Source organism: Brienomyrus brachyistius, chromosome 12, assembly GCF_023856365.1.
Source record: "Brienomyrus brachyistius isolate T26 chromosome 12, BBRACH_0.4, whole genome shotgun sequence".
Lineage (NCBI taxonomy): Eukaryota > Metazoa > Chordata > Actinopteri > Osteoglossiformes > Mormyridae > Brienomyrus > Brienomyrus brachyistius.
Genome location: NC_064544.1, coordinates 20,585,831 through 20,609,707, shown reverse-complemented (window position 1 = coordinate 20,609,707; position 23,877 = coordinate 20,585,831). Strand labels below are relative to the sequence as shown.

General features: G+C 39.2%; 1 protein-coding gene and 1 long non-coding RNA gene across 6 annotated transcripts in view; one reads left to right on the top strand and one right to left on the bottom strand.

Moving 5' to 3' along the window:
• Positions 1 to 6,508: 6,508 nt before the first annotated feature.
• The window catches only part of LOC125704955 (serine/threonine-protein kinase pim-3-like), a 64,762-nt gene continuing 47,393 nt past the window's right edge, over positions 6,509 to 23,877 (bottom strand). The window contains exons 1-9 of one of the 4 annotated variants that reach the window (XM_048971140.1): positions 21,023 to 21,087; positions 20,222 to 20,266; positions 19,711 to 19,810; positions 8,728 to 8,907; positions 7,962 to 8,056; positions 7,754 to 7,801; positions 7,287 to 7,656; positions 6,993 to 7,139; positions 6,509 to 6,904 (exon numbers count right to left, since the gene is read on the bottom strand). In XM_048971140.1, the coding sequence (XP_048827097.1) occupies positions 6,798 to 6,904; positions 6,993 to 7,139; positions 7,287 to 7,656; positions 7,754 to 7,801; positions 7,962 to 8,056; positions 8,728 to 8,907; positions 19,711 to 19,759 (996 nt within the window). In that variant the 5' untranslated portion in view covers positions 19,760 to 19,810; positions 20,222 to 20,266; positions 21,023 to 21,087 and the 3' untranslated portion in view covers positions 6,509 to 6,797. Of the gene's footprint in view, positions 6,905 to 6,992; positions 7,140 to 7,286; positions 7,657 to 7,753; positions 7,802 to 7,961; positions 8,057 to 8,727; positions 8,908 to 10,892; positions 11,040 to 13,026; positions 13,162 to 19,710; positions 19,811 to 20,221; positions 20,267 to 21,022; positions 21,088 to 23,877 lie in introns of those variants that run through there. The other 3 variants (XM_048971139.1, XM_048971137.1, XM_048971138.1) reach the window with 3 other exon arrangements.
• Positions 18,809 to 23,877, top strand: part of LOC125704957 (uncharacterized) — a 31,275-nt gene continuing 26,206 nt past the window's right edge. For both annotated transcript variants that reach the window (XR_007381303.1, XR_007381304.1), the window contains exon 1: positions 18,809 to 19,155. This is a non-coding gene — a long non-coding RNA (uncharacterized LOC125704957). The remainder of the gene's footprint in view (positions 19,156 to 23,877) is intronic.

The following is a 23,877-nucleotide window of genomic DNA, read 5'->3' as shown; positions in this document are numbered from 1 at the left end:
TGAAACAAAAGGAGCAGCTGAGCTTGATGGATTTCAAAACTGAGGTGGCATGCTGCCTCTGCAAAGAAGACACAATTTGCAGCAAGAGGGGACGGCCATCTCTGAGTGTCCAGGCAGGTTTAGACCTGAAAAGAAGACGAGGCCCAATTGCACCTGTTCCCCCAGCCCCAGTTCGCTTGGATCGCATAGACCACTGGTCTGTCTACAGTGAAAAGAGAGGGAGGTGTAAATATCCTGGATGCAATGGAATAATCAAGGTCAAGTGCATGAAATGTGATGTGTTTCTGTGTCACACTCCTGAAAAAAACTGCTTCTTCTCCTTTCACACACAGTAACCAATAGATGAGTTGGACTCCTGTCCATGATTTCTGGGTTAATATTGAATAATCCACCAGTGCTGTTCTGTACTAGTTCATGAAAAATGTTTTAAACAATAAAAATTTGTTTTTATCCAGTGTATGATTTCCTGACATGAAGGCTGAATGAGAATGATTGCATAAAAATGATGTTCCTTTGTTGCGTGTTGTTGCTTATAGGTAACAAACCTACACAAAAATGATACCTGACAGTAATGTATTATATTTTCAGTACAAATGTTTTTTTTAAATGAAGTTGGTGTTGAATCTCTTTCATAAAATATGTTTTGTTATGAAATACAGAGATTCATTTTAAATAGACTGCACTTTTTGTATTTATTACAATTATTGCATGTTGTTGCTCCAAAGTAACAAACCTAAATCTACCCCCTAATATTATTATTTTTCTAAATTATCTGTTGAATTATTCAATGTGCTTGATGACGGGTAATAATATGTGTGCAAATATTTTTTTCTCTATTATTTCATATATCATGCAATAGAGGGTTTTATATATATATATTATTATATTATATTATATTATATATATATATATATATATATATATATATATATATATATATATATATAAATTGTATTTAGTGTTTTACTGAATGTTTGTTGGTTTTTATATTATAAATGGATTTGTTTGTTAAAGTGTTAATGATGTTCGACCCATTTAAACATGTATTTAACTAGTGGGAAACATTTTAGGAATCTATGCAGCCTCCAAGTCAGCATTTGCTGGTCTTGGGGACTCATGACAACTGGATGCAGAAGACAGTGGCTATGGGAGCTGATGGAGCAGCTGTGAATCTTGAGAAGAAGGGAGGTGTATCAGTGAAACTCCAAGAGGAGGCAGGAAAGCATATCATCCCATTTCACTGCATGCCTCATAGGTGAGCTGATAATGGTCAGTAACTCACAGGTTAACAAAAAACTAAGGCTCTCTGTCTTGATAGCAAACTAAATTTTCAGATTTGTACTCTATTTGCACATTATTTTAGATTGGAGCTTGCCCTACTCTCTGCTCAGAAGGATTCACCTTGGGTAGGCAATGTGTACAACCTGCTAACCTTAATTTGGAAGACCTATCACTTCAGCTCTAAATCCAGAAGGGAATTAAAATGCCTTGGAGTCGAACTGGGTGTATCGGTGAACAATCCAAGTGGTGTCAAGGGCACAAGATGGTTGCCACATGTGTCCAGGGCATTGAATGTGCTGCTGAAGCAAGAGAAGAAGGAGGGGACCCTGGAAGATTCTGAGCAGCACACAGCAGTATATGCTCATATGGACCACCTGGCTGCATCATCAACAAATGCTGATATAGCTGGCAGAGCAAAGCATGTCAGTGTAAAGTATGGGTGGGAATGATCATGGCCTGGAAACTGTGTGGAACTTTACCTGCTCTGTCATACCTGTATAAATAATTATCTGCACAGTGCTATGTCTTACATGTATAGATATTGCTCATGTAAAGTGAGGAAAGGGAAGGTATAAATTTATTGTTTTCTTTGTAGATCAAGGAGACAATGGAGGATGGCTCATTTCTGGCTTTCTGCCATTTCTTTGCAGATTTATTTTCTGCCATCAGTAAATACAGCTTGTTACTTCAAAGAAATGATGTGATCCTCCCCCAGGTAAGCTTTACCTTGTGATGAAACAATCAATTATACCATAATATATCGCATTAACAGGCAGTCAGCAGCTTGAGGAACCTGATCCTCAACGTTGAAGCAATGGCTGTGAGGCCACGTCCAGGTGGAAAGCTGGCTTCCTTTCATGCAGCCATGAAAAGGCAGAGAGATGCTAGGGAGCAGGAGCAGGAAATGCAGCCTCAGTTTATGTTTCGGGTACAACCTTTATAAAAGCTTTTCAAGCGTTCAATTGAACATTCAGTTGATGGTCATACAGGAAAGTGTTACTGATCATTTTAATTTGTGTCATGTAGGTAGGTGTCTTGTGCAGACAGGATATTACATGAACTGTAATGTTTTAGTGTAGTGTAGTGAAATTATATGTGAAATTAACAGCATTTAGAATCATTTCATTAGTTTGCAATGTATAGTCTTCATTTTAATTTGTCAATGGAGTTCCTTTGAGGAAAGGAGAGGCAGAGAATATGGCTAAGGATGGACCAATCAGTCAGACTGCTCCCAGACATCAGAAGCAGATAGAGACCACCGTTGCGGCAATAGTTAAACAGCTTCGTCCTCGATTTAGCAGCCTGCTTTGTATGTTATTAATCAGGATGTGTAACACAATATGTAAATGACATACTTTTGATAACCTACATTAAAATAATTTAATTATTCATCATAAAACTAATAATTAAAAAAAAAACATTAAAACGTTATTTAAAAATATGTGACCCTGGACCATAAATAAGCTTTCCGTTGATGTGTGGTTTGTTAGGACAGGACAATATTTGGAGATACAGCTATTTGATATCTGGAATCTGAGGATGCAAAAAAAAAAAAAAAAAATATATATATATATATATATATATATATATATATATATATATATATATATATATATATATATATATATATATATATATATATCCAAACTTACCAGTGCATATTACTAATCAAATTAAGTTTTGATATATTTACAGTAGGAATTTTACAATATATATTAATGGAACATGATCTTTACTTAATATCTTAATGATTTTTGGCATACAACAAGAATCAATAATTTTGACCCGTACAATGTATTTTTTGGCTGTTGCTACAAATGTACCCCAACGACTTAAGACTGGTTTTGTGGTCCAGAGTCACATTTTATTACAGAAATGTCTTTTTATTGCTTTTTTTTAGGTCAGGAGGAACATGGAACGGACACTGCAGCAACCAAAGCGGTCAAATGTTTCCACGTGTTTAACCATGATGTTTGGCCAGAGACAGCAGAGGAGTTGGTTGATTATGGAATAGAGGAGGTCACTTTCCTGTTGGACCATTTTCCAGATGTACTGGAAAGGTAATTCATTGTTAATATTCAAAATACAGACTTCTAATTGTTTGTGTTAAAAGCTTTAACATTAAAAAACCAACCAGTTACACTTGGACTGTATTTCATTAAGGAACGGCTGTGACTGTGCCCTTGCCATGGAGGAGTTCCAGACCTTGAAAACCCTAGTGTTCATGTCTTTTAAAGACAAGAGCTACCACAGGTTATGGGAAGTCCTTCTGACCAAGGAACCCTATTCCTCAGATTTACAAGTAGGCTAAGCAAATTAATGTCACAGTAGTTAGATTATCAATGTATTTTAGGCTAAATACTTCTACCCTGACAATGAAATTAAAATAATTTTTATTTCAGAACATCCTTCATCTAGTAAAGATCATGTTAGTCCTTCCTGTGTCCTCAGCGCAGTGTGAGAGGGGTTCTCTATCCAAAAGCGCATAAAGTCAGACATTAGATCTTCATTACAAGATCTAATTCGAATCAGCATTGAGGGACCTCCTTCGGAAGCCTTTGATGCCTCAGCCTCAGTCAAAAGATGGATGTCAGAGGGACAGCGAGCCAGAAGACCGAATTTCAAATCCTGGCCACAGGATATGTAAAGCTTCAGATTTGTTGTAGCTAGTTGTTGTTAGTGTTGATTGGTGTAGTTTTCAAATTTAAGAAATCTGTTAATATACAATTTGTAGTTGTGATGCTCATTAATTTTTGGCGGGTGCTCCTAAATTTTTGCTGGTGCTCCTAACTTTTTGAAGTTGGGAGCACCAGTGCTACCAAATAAAAAAGTTGATTTCGAGCCCTGAAAAGCCATTTCATATTGGGGGAGGTTTGTTCCAAATATTTTGTGGAAAAAAAGTTTGGTGTTTGTCATCCAAATATGTCATTTCTAATAAATGTAGAGATGTTTGTTATAAATTGCTACAGAGGTATTACCCGGCAAATTTTTATTTGTCAATATCCAAGGACCAAGTTTGAGAACCATAACTCTATAAGGAGACATATGAGAACATATATATAGTGGTTTGGCCAAACCAATTAACACACAAAAGGGGTAAACCAAATAAGTACTACATATAACTAAAAAAAGCAAAACACAGCTAAACCGCAACTTCCCCCTCTTGCCATGGCAGCACATGGTTCACTCCTGCTCTAGGGCTTGTCCTTTGAAACACCTCCACCCTCAGCCACACCTTTATGCTGAATAGAAAACACCATCCCCCACAACCAAAGTAACTACAAACCAAAAGATTAATTTAAACAATCACTGCACACAACCCTACAATATCAATATATGTACGCTACTGTCACGATCAGTCGCGGGGAGAGCGGTGATCGTGCGGGCAGGCGTGCAAAAAGCAGGCGAGACAGACGAAATCGGGGCAAACGACGGGGTTTTATTGGGGAAAAGGGACCAGGAAACATTTACTACAACTAACTATAATTATTGACCAGGGGAACAGGTCAGACCAGGACTTAAATACACAAAGACCAATCAAAGGAAGCGGACACAGCAGGATACAATCGGGAAAGAACACGTGGGTAATCAGGGGGGCGTGGCACACACGAGGAGCGGACTAGCTGGGCATGACAGCTACACCTAACACAAAAGACAAAACACATCAACCAAGACCTATGAATTATTACTGTAAATAAAGCAATTTAATTAAAAAGAGCATGCAAATAATGAACTATGGATATGAGAACTTAAGGTCTTACTGTGTGACTGTAGAAATTACAGGTTACTCATTTAAATCTAGTCATTTCATTTCAATAATTACATTCTGTCTGTTTCTATTCCGTTATTTCGTGCTTGTTGTTTGTGTTAAGGGTAATGTTTGTCTCATGTTATTTGTAGTGTTAGGAATAAATGCATGTCTTTCACACAACTTCAGCCTCCGTTCACTGAGTTTTCACAAAAGTCCCTGCCTCTGTGCGATCTGGCTACTACGCTATGAAACCTCAAACTCACCTGAAATATCGCGAGACTCCCTCTCGTCGGCCGTGAGGGGAGTTTCGTGACCGATCGTTTACATTACCTGGTGACGCAGCTCGCTGGACGAGCCTTCTAACCTAGGTTATTAAGCGATACTGGTAATTAGTGAATCCCATTTAAGTCTCATATTAACCGACTCACGGGGGATCCGCAATCGTGTTTGGAGGAACCAACCGTTCGGCATAACAATTAATTAAAAATCATCATTAAATAAAAATTTATTAAAATTTAATTAATTTCAAAACATATTGGTGGAGATATTAAAATTTACCTGAGCTAATATTCCTACACTCATTTCTGGCTTTGACTGGTGTGACTTTATGGTTTATGTACAAGAGGACATGTTCATTCAGAGGATCCCCAGAGATGAGGAAATGATAAAAGCTATTAAAGAAAAAGTTGACTATTTCTTTATTTATTTTTACCTCCACATTTCCCTCTGCAAATGGGACTAGTAACAAATAATTCAGTTAAAATATAACACAGTAATTAGCTTTTGATTGCCAATTGCACATGGTAATTTTGTGAATTAGATTTGTATTTACTGTTTTAGAAATATAAATGTTAGATTTAGCGAAACATGCCAATATTGAGACACTGGAAAGATAGATAACATGATAGTTAATGTTTTTAGAGGTCAGTTTTAAATTCTGTTAGTGTTGTGTTTTCTTGATTACTAGAAATCAATGAAAACTTGCAGTCAACATGTAATATTTGATGTTTTAAAACATGAACTGGCAGTTGGCAAAGCATACAGGCGTTGTGCCTCTCCCTCTCTTGTCCATTCTTTTCCTTTTTTCCTAAGTGTTTGTCACGGAAGGAGGCTGTATGGTCCAGGTCCTGTCGGCTGGCAACACCAGGAAGTTGCTGGCTGCACTTCCTGATCATGATTTGTTGGCTCTATAAGCTTTTGACCTTAAAATGTGATTTGTCTTGTAATGAATGTGTTGTACTTTGGCATTTGAAATATTGAATTTAATTTGATTTAATTGTAGTATGGCAAATGAACAACTTTGCACAAGTGGAATCTTTTTGTTTTTTATCTTGCGTAAACTACAACACACTAACACAACTGACAGTTGGGGGAGCAAAAAACGTAATAGTACTAAATTGAACAAAGTGAATTTATTCCAATAAATCAACAGTAGTAATTTGAAATTGACAAAAGGAAAGAATATACAGATAGACCTTTCATATTTACAGCACTTTTATAAAGATATATAGCTCTAGATCTGTACATTGTAACTTAATTTAATAACAGAAACAGTATAATGTCCTACATCTGCTTCTTTGCTCAAGCCTAGGTGGGTAACAAATCTTTCATTTCAAACAGTAAAATGCTGAAAAATAAGTTTAGAAAAACACAAAGATTGGCTTAGGATATAAAGTCATTAATTTCAATCAATCCAGAACTTTGTTCCTTATTTGTGTAGCAGTACTGTAGCACATGACACAGAAAAAACAAGTCACAGTCAACATTAGGACTTCCAGCCCTTCTGGAGCCAAGGATGTGCAGCAATCTGCTCCAGCGTGGGGCGCTTTGTTCTGTCTCGGCTGATGCACCAATTCATAAAATTTTTAAATTCTGAAAACAGATGTTGGAGTTAAGATATTATTTAAAGTGAGAAGGCTCTCTCATCAGGCATGGTCAGTGTGACATTGCTGACACTAACCTTCTGAGACGGCTCGGGGGAATTGAAGAGACCCAGTTTCTCGGCTCCGAACCGGCAGCATTCCACACACTAGATGGAACAGCATTGCGCTGATGCGCAAGACGGTATACATGGCATCAAAATCTAGGGGCTGATGCAGTGCTGCTCCTATAAATCAGAAAAAATGAATGAGATGAGAGTGTGAAGATGCCACAGACACTGATAAACTCACTTTACATCTCACAATTTTACAGAAAGCAAACAGAGTATAAAGGAGTGATATTTCTGTATAATTAACATCTTTTTTTCACTAACCCAAGTCGGAGCTGCCTTCATGAAAACTCCCACATCCAAAGTCAATAAGTTTCACTAGCAGAGAATCAGTCTCGATGAGGAGGTTTTGAGCCGAGATGTCACCATGTCTGACGCCCCTCTCCTCACAATGAAACACAGCCAGCAGCAGCTGTAGAAGGACCAGCTGTGCGAGCTCCTCACTAACGTAACCACCACAGTCAATGCTGTAGCGATTCAGGTCCAGACATGGTTCGGGTCTCTCCATCACTATGAAGTGGCTTTCTGGACCATCAAACCACTCAATTAGCTGAATTACGTAGGGGCAGGTTGGTGGGATGCTCAGCTGCATCAGCAAAGCCACCTCCTTGGGTATCTTCCCCCCAAGTGCAGGCTGTGGGGTTGTTGAAGCAGATAAGAGGCAATGCAAGGAGCAGAAAAGACACTTATCCCCTTTTAAATATTAGTGTGTCGCCCTACATGCTACTTACTATGTCTACCTCTTCCCCATCGTCTTTCCTCACTTCTTTGATTGCAACCTGGGAAGATTAGAGATTATTTTTATAGAGAAAATTTTGCACAGAACCGAACCGAACTGACATAAATACAAATGCACTTCTTCTAAGAACATGGAGTCCATAAAGACTGTACATATTATATGTATATGCTTGTTGAGACCTAATGTAAGATATATCTTACTGGTAATCCATCTTTTTTCCGGATTCCGGCATACACATTTCCGTATACTCCACTGCCGATTAGGGCCCCTTTATCGTAAATGTCCTCCAGCCGTTCTACAGCACAGAGAAAAACAGTGGGACACAAATCAATACTGAGCAGCTAGTCAGGGTAACATCCAGAATTACAAAATATTAGATATTATTTAAAACCAGAGCAGCCAGAGAAGAAACTTTAATGCGTTAATATCATAATTTTGGGGGACTTCATTTACCTTTTGATTCAGATATGCAAACTCACATGCCTGTAGTAGTTTAGCAAATGACTATACAATTAATGTTATGTTCAATTATTAGTCACACATTGAAAATAAATCCATCCATTTTCCAAACCACTTATCCTATTGGGTCGCGGGGGGTCCGGAGCCTATCCCGGAAGCAATGGGCACGAGGCAGGGAACAACCCAGGATGGGGGGCCAACCCACCACAGGGCACACTCACACACCATTCACTCACACATGCACACCTATGGGCAATTTAGCAACTCCAATTAGCCTCAGCATGTTTTTGGACTGTGGGGGGAAACCGGAGTACCCGGAGGAAACCCCACGATGACATGGGGAGAACATGCAAACTCCACACACATGTGATCCAGGCAGAGACTCGAACCCGGGTCCCACAGGTGTGAGGCAATAGTGCTAACCACTGCACCACCATGCCGCCCCTGAAAATAAATCATCTGTGAAAATTTATCCAACTCATATAATAGACTGAGACAAATATAAACCTTTAGAATTACTGGAGGTGGGTTTCGTAGTTGATTGGCCTGTGCTATCCAACACTGCTGCTTCTGACTGTAATTGTCTTCGTGCCAGCTGTTGATTAATTTCACACTGGAGCTGGCTACGAAGCTGCCAGGTATCTCCAGGGGCACTCCCAGCTGCTGCCTCACTGTGGCCACTTGGTACTGCAAACAATGAGAGATTGACAATGTAATTGAACAATAAACTGCATTGAATGTGGATGTAGAGTGTAATTTTGAACTGAGACACATGCAAATGTTTGGGGAGTTCAGTGACAAAATGCAAACCAAAAATACATATCTACTAGGGATGCAATGAAAAACGTAATATCGCGATAAAAAATACCTCGAAACCATTGTCAGACTGTTACGATATCAACCACGATATCATGTAGTTAATTTGCTCGTATAAGCTCCGTCTCAAAAAATACATACTACATTAACAAATGCTTTGTGCTCTATTGGCCTTCTGTAACCCACATGACAATAGGTTATTAAATCTATTACTATTACAACAGTCATTTATAAATTGGTCAAACAGAAACAAAATCACATTTACAGTATATTAACAAAATGATAATTAATCTCTAAGAAAAAAAAGACGATTCTATGCAGAATGTGAGGTGATATCACGACGTGATGTGGAGAGCGAGGTTTTTTTTTGCAGAAGCAGTTGAGGCTGGCTGTAGCGAGTCCTAACAGGTTACCATAGGATTTAGAATACAGTAAAAAGAAAACTTGCTAAACTTGATTTTACAGCTTACGTGGTGTAAGAAGATTTTTTAAATCAACTAAAGGAAAAAGAAGATGGAAGAAATGTTTTAAACCACGATAAATTGTTTTTTTCTGCACTACATTGAAACTTCTGAAGATTTGGAATGGATATTCCTGCATGTGCTTCGCCGAACAGGGACCCACCAAATGGAGTTCATAGCAGGATGGTTTGCTAGACCCATGGAGCAACAGCGAAGGATGAGTAGAGGGAACTTTGAATTTATTACAACGTGTGCAGTTAGGATATGATGGACTGAATCGAAGTGTATAATAACCTTTGGACATTGTTATGCCTGAATGGTATACGATGTGATTTTGTTTTTTCCTTTTATACGCATTTAATTTTGAGTTTCATATGTGGGGAAGTTACTGATTTAAAGGAAAGATAAATAGGTGCTAAAGATACTGGATAGAAAATTTAAATAAGGATGTATTAGGTGATTATAAATAGACACAAAATAATTATTTAATATGATCTGTGCGCAGTCTAACATTAGCACAACTGAACTTGGATATAACTAAAATCAGACTTAGGATTAACTATGGATACCTGATTTGACCACTGGACTTAGAACCCAAAACAAACAATATCTAAATCCATACTATATAAAGAGGTAGATTTATATTTTTTCCATCTAAATGTAAATGTATATAAATGTATTCATGATCCATCATGTTCTACAATTAATATTTACTAAAGGTTGTTGTCCTAAATTTTGTCATTATCTTTTCTCCCACCACTCCCATCGAACATAGAACTGGCCAGTAGCACTACTAAGTGGTTCATAACAGGTTCATAAGTGTTACACATGCACCGTTTTCACGCATTATTTGGCATGTTAGTATGTATGGGCGTGGCCTATATTTCACGCAGTGAAAACAGATCCGGCGGAAAAATGGCAGAAAACACTACTTCAGAATTACAGATTGTGTTTTGATTAAAAGATTCAGCTGCTGCATTAATAATTAATATTTTATAAAGAAACGACTGACTACTGACTTGTTTTCGGTTTATAATTACATGTAATGTTTAGTCATTCATTGCAAAGGACAATTACTGCTAAGTTCTGGGAAATGCTTAAGGTCATAGCTGGATATTTCATTAATGAAGAAAAGCAGAAGCACTTTATGCTAAAAGGGGCCTGGAGCTTACCGTGAGCAAAAGACTGGGGTACATCCAAGATTGCAGGTATTATTATTATTATTATTATTAATATTATTATTATTATTATTATTGTTATACACAGTAACTTTCATTTCAGAAACTAATAATAAAAATTCTATCTTTTCTTTGTTACTTTTGTTTGCTATAAGTTAACCTATAACATCAGTCTGGTTCCAATCTCCAATGATGACTTTGCTGTCACATGACAAACCTTTAAAGGAGCCCTTCTGGGTTTTCGCTGTAGATGGAGAGGGACGAATTTTGCCTTGTGAATTCCTCCTCTCCCTTTTCACTGGGCGTCCCTCATCCTTACTTGGTGAGCGGGGTCTCTTGTTCCCTCTCACTCTAGACTCCGAGACTTAAAAGAAAGATCACAGGACATTAATGTCATACATTTACGACGTAGGCATTTAGGACCAATATTATGGCCCCAACCATAAGTGGATAGAAGATTAATTGATAAACTAATAACAGCATAAAAAATCTCTTGTTTTTCAACAGGTTTCATGACCCATCAAAGTTCGACATAAAATATGGTAATCTCATTTTTTAAGGTTTCAGCTTCCTAGTTAGCCGACATACAAAAATACACTTTGGTTTTGCAGAGCGCTAACAGCATCTGATATTTATACAGTAATGGCAATAGTTTGCTGAATTAACTGCTAGCATTCACAAAGAAAGTCTGTATTTTTATTTTGTATTATTGTTTTTGCATATTGAGGTAAAATAATTCTCTGTCAAATTAACCGGTTAACATGTCAAATTAACATGAAAATGTCACCAATGAATTCAACACTAATTTTATTCGACATTTAGGTTCCTAAAGGTTATTCTTAACTTTGAGGAAGTTTTAAGATAATGCTGAGTAATGTCAGGCTACATATACTGAAAGGCAAAACTTACGCTCATTTAAAGAAAGGATCTATTTTTAAATATTATTTTTAGGGATTATTTTTAGGGATGGGCTGATCCACATTTTTTCAGTTCCGACCCGATTCCGACACACAACTGCCGATACCGATACAAATTCTGATTCAAGAGCTCTTTTTACTTTGTCATACTTTATATATAATTTTTTTAAGGGAGTAAATACAGATAGAAAAAAATGTATGACAAAAAATATTTAAATAGGCTGCTACAAACATACATAACGTACTGTTCCACCTCATTTGTACGTCTTGTTTTAAGCGTTTTTGAGGCATTTGTAGTTCAAAATATTAACACAACTATTCTCCCATTGGCGTCATCTCAGTTACACTTTGTTACGATGGCAGCCCCTCTTGTATCACAAGCTGCAGCGAGTTCGCAAAACAGTCCAAGTTAGCGACTCCCAAATCAGCCATTACTTTTATTTGTCTCACAGTTGCGTGTGCTTTGTTACGTGGGATTGTCCATTAATCGCTATTCCCACCTCTCAAAACTTAATTTTACAAAGATTGCAAATCACTGTGCTACTCGTTTCTGTTAAAAGCGTAAAATACTCCCAAATAGTCACTTCTTATTTCACACTCCGTGTACTGTGAAGCGTATGCGCATGACGTCACAGCAGGCGGAAGTCACTGTACTCACACCGACTGAGTAGCAAAAAAGACTGAGGGGCAGCGTTAGCGTTCGATTTGAATGCCGCAGAAAAACACATATAAAATGGGAAAAAGCTGTTGTACGATTAATTGTACAAATAGATTTAACATGAAATATGAGTTATCTTTTTAAATATTGCCAAAAACTAAATAAGTAAGTAGAGGACGTGGATCAGTCACGCGTGGCCGATACCCGATCCGTCAAATAGGTCTGGATCGGCGCGGATACCCATCCGAATATCGGTATGTCGCTCTAATTATTCTACTAAATCTTACTTTACCCGAAGGCTTCTTAATTTCCATGTTGTCCTTTGTTTGGGGGACATTGAGCAATTGTGCAGAGTTTGGCGACCCTTCCATCAAAAGTGACGATGATACTACTTTTAAAAAGGTCCTACTTTATAATGTTTTTTGTGATATCACAGAATGGAAATGACATTTGTCAGATGACATCACTAACCAGTAAATGATGGCAGACCTTTGAATGCCAATGGGAGCACTTTGCCAGTTTTAGCTGCCATTGACTTTGAATAAGTGAAATTTGCGCGATGCTGTTCCATCTGGTGTTATATTACACAACTTTTAATACAAAGAAACTGTGACATGAAAATATCACCACATCCAATGAATTCAACAGAGATTATTCAACATTTAGGTACCTAAAGGTTCTTTGAGGAAGTTTTAAGACACACTGAAGGGCAAAATTTGTATTCATTTAAAGAATGGATCTATTTTAATATTTTATGTCATTAAATCTTAGCTCACCTGAAGACTTGTTGATTTCCATAGTGTACTTCGAGTATTCCAAAAAGCTCCACTCGGAATTGACACCCAGCCAAGTATTGTGCAGATTTGAATGTAAACTCGGAAATTATCAACATGCAATGCGTACTGCAAAGCAAAATTCTAGAACGCAACTACGTCATAAACTCCCGATGTGCTGTCAAAATACCGTTTGCTGATTGGTCGAAAAATTGAAACTTGCAAGCATGTAAAAATGTATTAGAAATAATTCAATGCAAACCGATAAAACCTTATTTTACAATGCCTACAGCATATCTGTATATATATATATATATATATATATATATATATATATATATATATATATATATATATATATATATATGTGTGTGTGTGTGTGTGTGTGTGTGTGTGTGTGATTTTTAGGACAGGGAAACAAGTGTTGTGATTTGAAAACTACCTGCTCTAAACCCCACTTTTACATTGCATGCTTATTTATTGATATATCATCGGCAGCATTAGCCAAATGTAGACACCCCGGGGGTCATATCTCTGGTGTCCTATCTGTCGTTTTATATAGTCATACCATCCAGATATTATACCACAGTGTGTATAGTATTTTACGGTGTTTTAAAAATCAATACCATTCCACTATTTGCCCGGTAAAACTTTCCAAGCCAGAGTTGGGGGGGGGCTAATTTCGAACTAATACACCACCCTAGAGTAACCTGCAACCCCCTCCAAACCCCGAACGCAACTGTTGTGACGTGGGTCCGCGCGTTTATCCACACCGCCCGTTTTGCTGCCGCGGTGCTGCTACTGCAAGCGTCGTCTTTCTACCGTGAGTATACCTTTCATAATGGTGAGTCCCATAAAGGTTTGGAATCGGATACATTATAGAAAAACGACCATAATAGTAATAATCCCTGTATATGTTTGTGGTCATTGTAATATTGAAGGAGGTCACCTGAAAATTACTGCGCTTCCCCTAATATTCTATTAATAGCTGCGATCTTGCTATGAAGGAGAGTAAGCAAAATAACGTGACTCGCTGGTTAAACCTTTACGGTCTTTTCGGACTTTTCTAAATCCAACATTTTATTATTGATTGCCATTTTCATTAGAAAATTAGCGCAGCACCTTGCTGTAGCCGCCACGCGGGCGGTGTGGGTAACCGCGCAGATACGCAGCAGCAGCTCCGTGTCTCACGCGCAAAGCACAATATGGATTCGTATTGTACCGGTCACACCGCGATAAGTCAACAGTATGATTATGCAACAGTCTATATTTATAAAAATAAAGCATTTTATTTTTTTCAAAGCTTCGGTCGTCCTCTGTTCTTATACAGTCTATGTAACCGGTTTGTCTGCCTTGTGTGAATCTTCCATTAACACAGTATGAGGTGGTGTTATTCTAAATAAACCGATTTTTTGTAATTATGCTCATTAAAATGAATAATTTGGTTACGCACACACACACACACACACACACACACACACACACACACACACACACACACATATATATATATATATATATATATATATATATATATATATATATATATATATATATATATACACACACACACACACACAAACACACACACGCACGCACACACCTTAATGCATGGTGAAAGGCACAACTGCTCATTTCCCATAAAACTAAGAAACGCCAAAATCCTTTAACCTCCAAGCAAGACATACTTCAGCATATGCAGCCCTCTTGTATGCGCTAATGTGACATCAGTGTTCATAACAGCAGCATATCTAACCCCCTCAACCTAAAAGCCGTAATGTTCCTAACAGAGTGGCTGTTCTGCCCTGAAATCGTAAAGATGAAGTTTTCAACTGCAGTGTTTTATGAAATGTTGTATAAATAGACGTAGTTTATTGGTCAATTGATGTTCGTTTTTAAACAACTGTATAAAAACTGTATACAAATCAATTTAGATGAAACAAAAACCGTATGTTTCCAAGTTGTCAACTCACTCACTATTTTTCACACCCTGGCCACGGTATTTTAGGCCACAAAGATTGTAGAATAGTAATTGCGTTAGGTCGTAAGCTGCAGTAAAGTTTACGTTATGACTCTGTTATTTGTTGGTAATGTGTGATTCTGCTGTTGTATTATACCTGAATCTTTTATATGTACTCTGTATCCCTTCTATAAATACTGTAGCATGAACCTTTAGTGTTATTATTTGTTATTGTTAGTGCATAGTGTCACGGGACGGCTCGCGATCGCCTGGTGAGCGGGCAGAGAGGCGAGCGAGCGGAAGCAGGCACACAGGCAAGGTTCGGGAAACAGGGTTTTTACTGGCAACAGGCACGGACAAACGCTGGGTAACATCAATGACAGACACGGGTTAGTACAAATCAGGAACTTAAATACATGAAACAAGGCAGCAGGAAACAAGACACGACTGGGCACGATCAGGAAATCACACGTGGGTAATTAGGGGGCGTGGCACACAGGAGGAGCCGACGAGCAGGGCATGACACATAGGCTGTAGGCTTTACTGGAGAAAGTCCCTTTAAGTATTTATATTGTTTGTTTCAGACCACACAGATCCAGCAGTTGTTCAGAAGTTAATACATCCTCACTAAAGAGCAAGCATCTGCCGTGCCCTGTCCTAAGTGTTCTTATTGACACCCCATGGCCACAACAAACTCCAGCTGAACTAGTTCAGAGCCTCACCGACATATGCAGTCTTATCCTTGCCACATGCGAAACTTTTAGCTATATCGGAATCAGTGAACAGGCTTCCGAATAGTTCCCCAATACCCTCATTCGAATTGTACGAATGACGGCTAACTGCGGTGTTCAGGCACCAGAGAACTTCAGCTCTGAGAGCCGACGTTGGTGACAGTAAGGCCTGCTGTCTGTCTGCTGCAACCGCTGTGGTGCTAGTCAGTCGCACTAGGTTGCTGCTGAGGTGGTGTGATGGCAATGTTTGTGCTCGTAGCTGACCTTATGTTTGCATTTGCCCCGGTCCGTGTAGCATCACCGAACAACGAAATGGGGAAGTGCACCCCCGCACGCGAATCTGCTTTTGATGACTGGCAGATGCCCAGTGAGATGATTGCAGTAACGCCATTCCAGGTTAGATTTAGTTTGTTTTTTTTCATATACTGCAGAATGCAGTTTCCTCTACATGCGAGAAAAGCAGATGAAATAATGTACCCTCTAGGTGTTCCTATGTGTAAGAAAATGTGATATCTACAGGGGTTAGACAATGGAACTGAAACACTTGGTTTTAAACCACAATAATTTATTAGTGTTATGTACGGCATTCTTTTAGAATTTAGTGATTGTCATTGTTGACACACCACAGCACACAACGAAATGGGTCCTCTGCATTTAACCCACATGTGACATAGCAGGGGGCAACTATTTCAGCGCCATAGGAGCAGTCCTTGGGGGTAGTACCTTGCTCAGGGTACCTCAGTGGTGTCTTGCCGGTAATCTTTCAATTACAAGTGCTCTACCCTAACCATTAAGCCACCACTGCCCACATTAGTAGCCAATACAGCATTAATTTGTCTTGGGAAGGACAGATACAAGTACTATACTGAAGAGGGATTTTGAGCCATTCCTCTTGCAGAACAGCGGCCAGGTCACTACGTGATGCTGGTGGAGGAAAACATTTCCTAACTCGCTCCTCCAAAACATCCCAAAGTGCCTGAGCAATATTGAGATCTGCTGACTGTGTAGGACATGAGAGATGTTCAACTTCACTTTCACGTTCATCAAACCACTCTGTCACCAGTCTTGCTGTACGTATCGATGCATTGTCATCCTGATACACGTCACTAGCTTCAAGGTACAATGTTTGAACCACTGGGTGAACACAGTGCTCCAGAATGGTTTGGTAATCCTTGGCAATGACATATGCATCTAAAGTAGTGGGCCTAGGGAATGCCATACCATTGCAGCACTAACCATCACTGATCTTTTGAGGGAAATATTAGAAAAAATTTCCCCCTCCTGCAGCTGAGCTGAGTGGTCGAGGCTATGCTCAGGTGAGTAGTCCTGGACTGTGGGCTGCCTTATGCCTCACTGGCGGAACAGCCTGATCCGTCCCCAGCGCCGACCAAAACCGCATGCAGAAAGAAGAAGCGGAAGGATCGCAATGTGCCTGACAAGAAAACGTTTATTGCAGCTTGTTGATCCCAGAGCAAGCTCTTCTATTCGCCTGTAAAAGGGAAAATGTGATGCATTAACACTGAACAAAAAAACACTACGTAAATTGGTGTTTTAGCAGATGCAAGACGATGTACTGTGAAGAACCTGAGATGTCTGAGTATTAGAAATGAGATCTTGAACCCCTGTTCCACCCGTTCCCTTTTCCAGCATTGGTACTGATAGAAGAGACAGGGAAGTTGTTCCATAGTGTAAAAGATAAGAGGTGGGCAATATAAGTCTTTGAGCATTTCCATCAGGTCTGTGCTGAGTTTGTCAGATCTACCCAACAACATCAACTTGTCAGTTCCAGAATGGCTTTTATAATGTGCATTTTGCTTTGAGGCCGGCCATATGACAAAGTGAAGAGTTTATTATTACCTAGGTCTTGCCCAAGACCGACTGCCAGCCCTTCTGGAGCCAAGGATGGGAAGCAATCTGCTCCAGAGTGGGACGCTTCGTTCGGTCTCATCTGATGAACCAATTCATTAAATTTTTAAATTCTGAAAACAGATGTTGGAGTTGGGATATTATTTAAAGTGAGAGGGCTCTCTCATCAGGCATGATCAGTGTGACATTGCTGACACTAACCTTCTGAGACTGCTCTGGGGAACTGCAGAGAGCCAGTTTCTCGGCTCCGAACTGGTAGTGTTCCACAGACCACACGCAACAACATTGTGCCGATGCGCATGACGGTGTACATGGCATCAAAGTCCAGGGCCTGATGCAGTGCTGCTCCTATAAATCAGAAAAAGTGAATGAGATGAGAGCGTGAAGATGCCACAGACACTGATAAACTCACTTTACATCTCACTATTTTACAGAAAGCAAACAGAGTATAAAGGAGTGATATTTCTGTATAATAAACATCTTTTTTTCACTAACCCAAGGCCTTTTTGAAAACCCCCACATCCAAAATCTATTAGTTTCACCAGCAGAGAACCACTCTGGATGAGGAGATTTTGGGCAGAGATGTCTCCATGTTGGATGCCCCTCTCTTCGCAGTAAAACGCAGCCAGCAGCAGCTGTAGAAGGACCAGCTGTGCGAGCTCCTCACTAACGTAACCACCACAGTCAATGCTGTAGCGATTCAGGTCCAGACATGGTTCGGGTCTCTCCATAACTATGAAATGGTTTTCTGGACCGTCAAACCACTTAACTTGAATTATGTAGGGGCAGGTTGGTGGGATGCTCAGCTGCATCATCAAGGCCACCTCCTTGGGCATCTTCCCCCCAAGTGCAGGCTGTGGGGTTGTTGAAGCAGATAAGAGGCAATGCCGGGAGCAGAAAAGACACTTATCCCCTTTTAAATGTTAGTGTGTCGCCCTACATGCTACTTACTATGTCTACCTCTTCCCCATCATCTTTCCTCATTTCTTTGATTGCAACCTGGGAAGATTAGAGATTATTTTTATAGAGAGAATTTTGCACAGAACCAAACCAAACTCACATAAATACAAATGCACTTCTAAGAACATGGAGTCCATAAAGACTGTACATATCATATGTATATGCTTGTTGAGACCTAATGTGAGATATATCTTACTGGTAATCCGTCTTTCTTCCGGATTCCGGCATACACATTCCCATAAACTCCACTGCCGATTAAGGCCTTTAGTATAAATGTCCTCCAGCCGTTCTACAGCACAGAGAAAAACAGTTGGAACACAAATCAATACTGAGCAGCTAGTCAGGGTAACATCCAGAATTACAAAATATTAGATATTATTTAAAACCAGAGCAGCCAGAGAAGAAACTTTAATGCATTAATATCATATTTTTGGGGGCCTTCATTTACCTTTTGATTCAGATATGCAAACCCGCATGCCTGTAGTAGTTTAGCAAATGACTATACAATTAATGTTATGTTCAGTTATTAGTCACACATCGAAAATAAATCATCTGTGAAAATTTATCCACCTCATATAAAAGACAGACAAATATAAACCTTTAGAATTACTGGAGGTGGGTTTGGGAGTAGAGTGGCCTGCGCTATCCAAAGCTGCTGCTTCTGATTGCATTTGTCTTCGTGTCAGCTACTGGGTAACTTCATACTGGAGCTGGCTACGAAGCTTCCAGGCATCTCCAATGCCACTCCCAGCTACTGATTCATTGTGGCCACTTGGTACTGCAGACAATGAGAGATTGACAATGTAATTGAACAATAAACTGCATTGAATGTGGATGTAGAGTGTAGTTTTGAACTGAGACACATGCAAATATTTTGGTAGTTCAGTGACAAAATGCAAACTAAAAATGTATATCTACTAGGGATGCAATGAAAAACGTAATATCGCAGTATCACAATATAAAAATACATCGAAACTGTTGTCGAACTGTTACGACATCAATCACGATATCACGTAATTTGCTCGTATAAGCTCCGTCTCAAAAAACTCATACTACATTAAAGAATGCTTTGTGCTCTATTGGCCTTCTGTAACCCACATGACAATAGGTTATTACTGTAAATCTATTACTATTACAACAATCATTCATAAATCGGTCTATCATACACACCAGCAGTAGGTTCTTTTGCTCCTCTCCCTTTTTCCTGGGCGTCCCTCATCCTTGTCTGGTGAGAGGGATCTCTTCCTCCCTCTCACTTTGGACTCAGAGACTTCAAAGAAAGGTGAAAGGAAATTAATATCATATACTTATGATGTGATGCATAGATGGATAGACATTCATGGACAGTATTATGGCCTCCGACCATAGTAAGTGTGGTGGGGCCTGGAGCTTACCGTGACCAAAACACTGGGGTACATCCAAGATTGCAGGTATTATTATTATACACAGTAAGTTTCATTTAAAAAACTAATAGTAAAAATGATCCTTTCTTTAACTTTTATTTGCTATTATTAACCTATGACACCAGTCTGGTTCCAATCTCCAATAATAACTTTGCTGTCCCATGACAAACTTTTAAAGGGGCCCTTCTGGGTTTTGGCTGTAGATGGAGAGGAACAAATTCTGACTTGTGAATTCAGGTTCCTCCTCCCCCTTTTCACTGGGTGTCTTTCATCCTTACTTGGTGAGCGGGGTCTCTTCTTCCGTCTTGCTTTAGACTCCGAGACTTAAAAGAAAGATCACAGGCCATTGATGTCATACATTTATGAGGTAGGCATTCAGGACCAATATTATGGCCCCAACCATAAGTGGTTTGAAGATGAATTGATAAACCAATAACAGCATAAAAAATCTCTCTTGTTTTTCAACAGGTTTCATGGCCCATCAAAGTTACACGTAAAATATGGTATTTTTAAGGTTTCAGCTTCCTAGTTAACCGATATACAAAAATATACTTTGGTTTTGCAGAGCGCTAACAGCATCTGATATTTATACAGTAATGGCAATAGTTTGCTGAATTAACTGCTAGCATTCACAAAGAAAGTCTGTATTTTTATTTTGTATTATTGTTTTTGGACATTGAGGTAAAATAATTCTGTCAAATTAACCGGTTAACGTGAAAATGTCACCACATCCAATGAATTCAATACAAATTATTCAACATTTAGGCACCTAAAGCTTATTCTTAACTTTGTGGAAGTTTTAAGGTATACTTCTAACCCTTCACTACGTACTTTAACGTAATGGGCTGACCTGGGTTCTCTGGTTATCACCGTCCTGAGCCCCCTTAATAAATCTGTTTACAGAGACCCTTCAGCAGAAGTTGTTTAAATAGGAACACTACACACTTTATTTTACAAAATTAATGGATAACTCAGCCATTCCTCTCTGGCATTGAAAAACTCAAAATGGAAAAGAAAAAAAGAAAAGATCTTCCGTTATGCGTAGCTGCTTTATTATGAGGATAGTCTCCGTTACTCACGTCCCTTTTCCCTCCACTCCGTCCAACGGTCTCATTGTCCCGCGTTGCCGGAGGAACCACGGGCTTATCCTGGTAGCGCTATCCGGGCGCAATAGCCTCCGCGCTGACCACTCAGAGGAACCTCCAGCGTCTCACGGTAGCTGGAGGCGCTATCTGAGCAGCTCGTAGATGCCATATGCACGGTGCTTTCTAGGCTTACTGCATTTACAATTAGGGCGTCACTCCAGAACAAAATAAAACGCATAGATTGCCCCATTACAAAGGGAAAGGGAGGAAGAAAAAAAATCTACCAAATGGTGTCCCAATGCTAATACTAGTTAGCTCCTAGCCAACGTAATGAGGTGGCGTAGTTACCAAAAGCGCAAACTCGGCTCTGAATTGAACTCTCAAAAAGGAGTGCTTTATCTATTCGTATATAGCACTATGAGGCTTAGAATTTTCTCAAAAGGTACTATGTCCCTGTCGATAAAAACGGGATACGACCGGACTAACAGAACTGGCGCGAAGCCCGCGTGTCTCTCCCCTCCCTCTTTTTTTCCAATCGGTAGCCTGGTGAGTACGAATCCAATGATGGACAGTCCCAATCACCTATTCCTAAACAACTCTGCCACTATGAGGAATCAAACTAGATTGTGCATACAGAACAAGTTTGTGTTACCTGCTCTTAAAGAGACAGTAAACTCAGGCTGTGAGTTAATCAATCCAACCACATACACATAACACACCATAACAGTTACTCAGTTGTAGGCTGAGTAATGCCAGGCTACATACTAAAAGGCAAAACCTATGCCCATTTAAAGAAAAGATCTATTTTAAAATATTATTTTTAGGGATGGGCAGCGTTGCCAACTTAGCGACTTTTCAGACCCCCTTGATGACTTTTTTTTTTTCAAAAAAGCACCTAGCGACAAATCTAGCGACTTTTGGACAAACCTTAGCAACATTCCAAATGTCGCCAGTACTATCCTGTAAGCGCGAGGTCTTGCTTTCCCGGGACAGTTACTCATCTCCCTGTGTCTGCTCTGATGAGTGAGCGCTAGCTCCGGCAGAAAGGAGCAGCATATTCCCGTGACCGCACGGCAGCTGACATAGATGTGAATGAGCTGCGCTTGTGCAAACGGTGTTGCCACGGCCCAATCCGTCCGTGAAATAAGGACGGAAAGCATTCTGTGGTATAAATTATATCTATTTTCATTTTACTTGTAAATATAACTGACAATATCACAACACATATGCTGTCTTTAACTTACCTACAGTAGTGATTTTGTCCAACGCAGTTATAAATCCGGATTCCGGAATTATTTCATTACAGAGGATGTAGCTGCTGGTTAATAAGTTCCGTTGTGTCGTCTGACAGAAAATATGCAACGTAATTGATAACAGTTTTATATTGGACACGTGAGGAAGGATTATGGAAAACACGCAGAATGCAAATACGACGTAATTACGTCATCAATATGCAAATATACATATGACGTCATCTAGCGACATTTGGTAGGGACTTGGAAATCTTGCTTTGGTCGCTCACTCTAATATTCCGTGTGATGACGTCATCATTTTTTCAGCGGTGGCTACGGGGTGGGTGCGAATATGCGGTTTTCGCGGCTAGCTCTGCATTCAACTTATGAGATATCCGCCGTTTTGAATAATTTATTTATCCTTGATTTTCTTATTTTTTACCGGATCAAAATCGGTTCAGTATTCGCGGAGCAACAACAATTTGAAAACAAGGTAACTTTCACGCACTAAATAAAAATCGAAAGAATCGTGGGGCATCGATTATTTGTCCACAGGCATATTTATTGCACCCTAAATGTGAAAATTGCCAACTATGATGACAATTGATGCATGCCCACACTATACAATCCTGTGCCCACTTCTGGATGATTGAAGATCTTATGTGATTGAAGATTTTATGTGCTGTACGGAGGATGGATCAATGTCACGTGACCACCGATCTGGCTCCTGATTGGTTGAACATCATGCCAGTTAATGTAGATACTCCAAGTAAATTTTCATTTCAACATTCAACAACAAAAATCACTAAGATTGGTTAGATATTGGCAAAGTTCTGGTTGTTTAAGTGCACCATACCCTATTTACAATTTCTTACATTTATTGAATGAGGCGCAGGCTGCCCTCCGCCTATGCAGAGCGAAGTTGTTCTAAGTAGTCACAGTTTTTTCTGCAGCTCTAATTGTAATTACATTAGAACAAAAATCCGATTTCAGGCATATTAAATCTTCAATATCTCTGGTTCTATTAAAGATATATTGACAAATGAGGCATCATTATTTATGGTTTTTTAATCTCTTTCCATTAAAATAGGTGTGAAGTTAATCAAGACAATTTGGTGAAAAATTTCCAAGTCCCTACATTTGGCGACTTTTCGAGCAGACTTTAGCTACTTTCCATTGAAAATAGTTGGCAACACTGGGGATGGGCCGATCCACATTTTTTCAGTACCGATCCGATACACAACTGCCGATACAGATTCTGAATCAAGAGCTCTTTTTACTTTGTTACACTTTATATATAATTTTTTAAGCTAGTAAATACAGATGGAAAAAATGTATAAAAAAATATTTAGACTACTACAAACATACATAACGTACTGTTCCACCTTGTTTGTCTTGTTTAAAGCATTTTTGCAGATCAATATGAATATCTTCAAAGTAATTATACACAAGTGGCAAATGCTTAAAATTTTAACACAATTTTTCTCCCATTGGCGTCTGCTCAGTTACACGTTGTTGCGATGGCAGCCCCTCTTGTATCACAAGCTGCTGCGAGTTCGCAAAACAGTCCAAGTTAGCGACTACCAAATCATCCATTGCTTTTCTTGTCTTGCACAG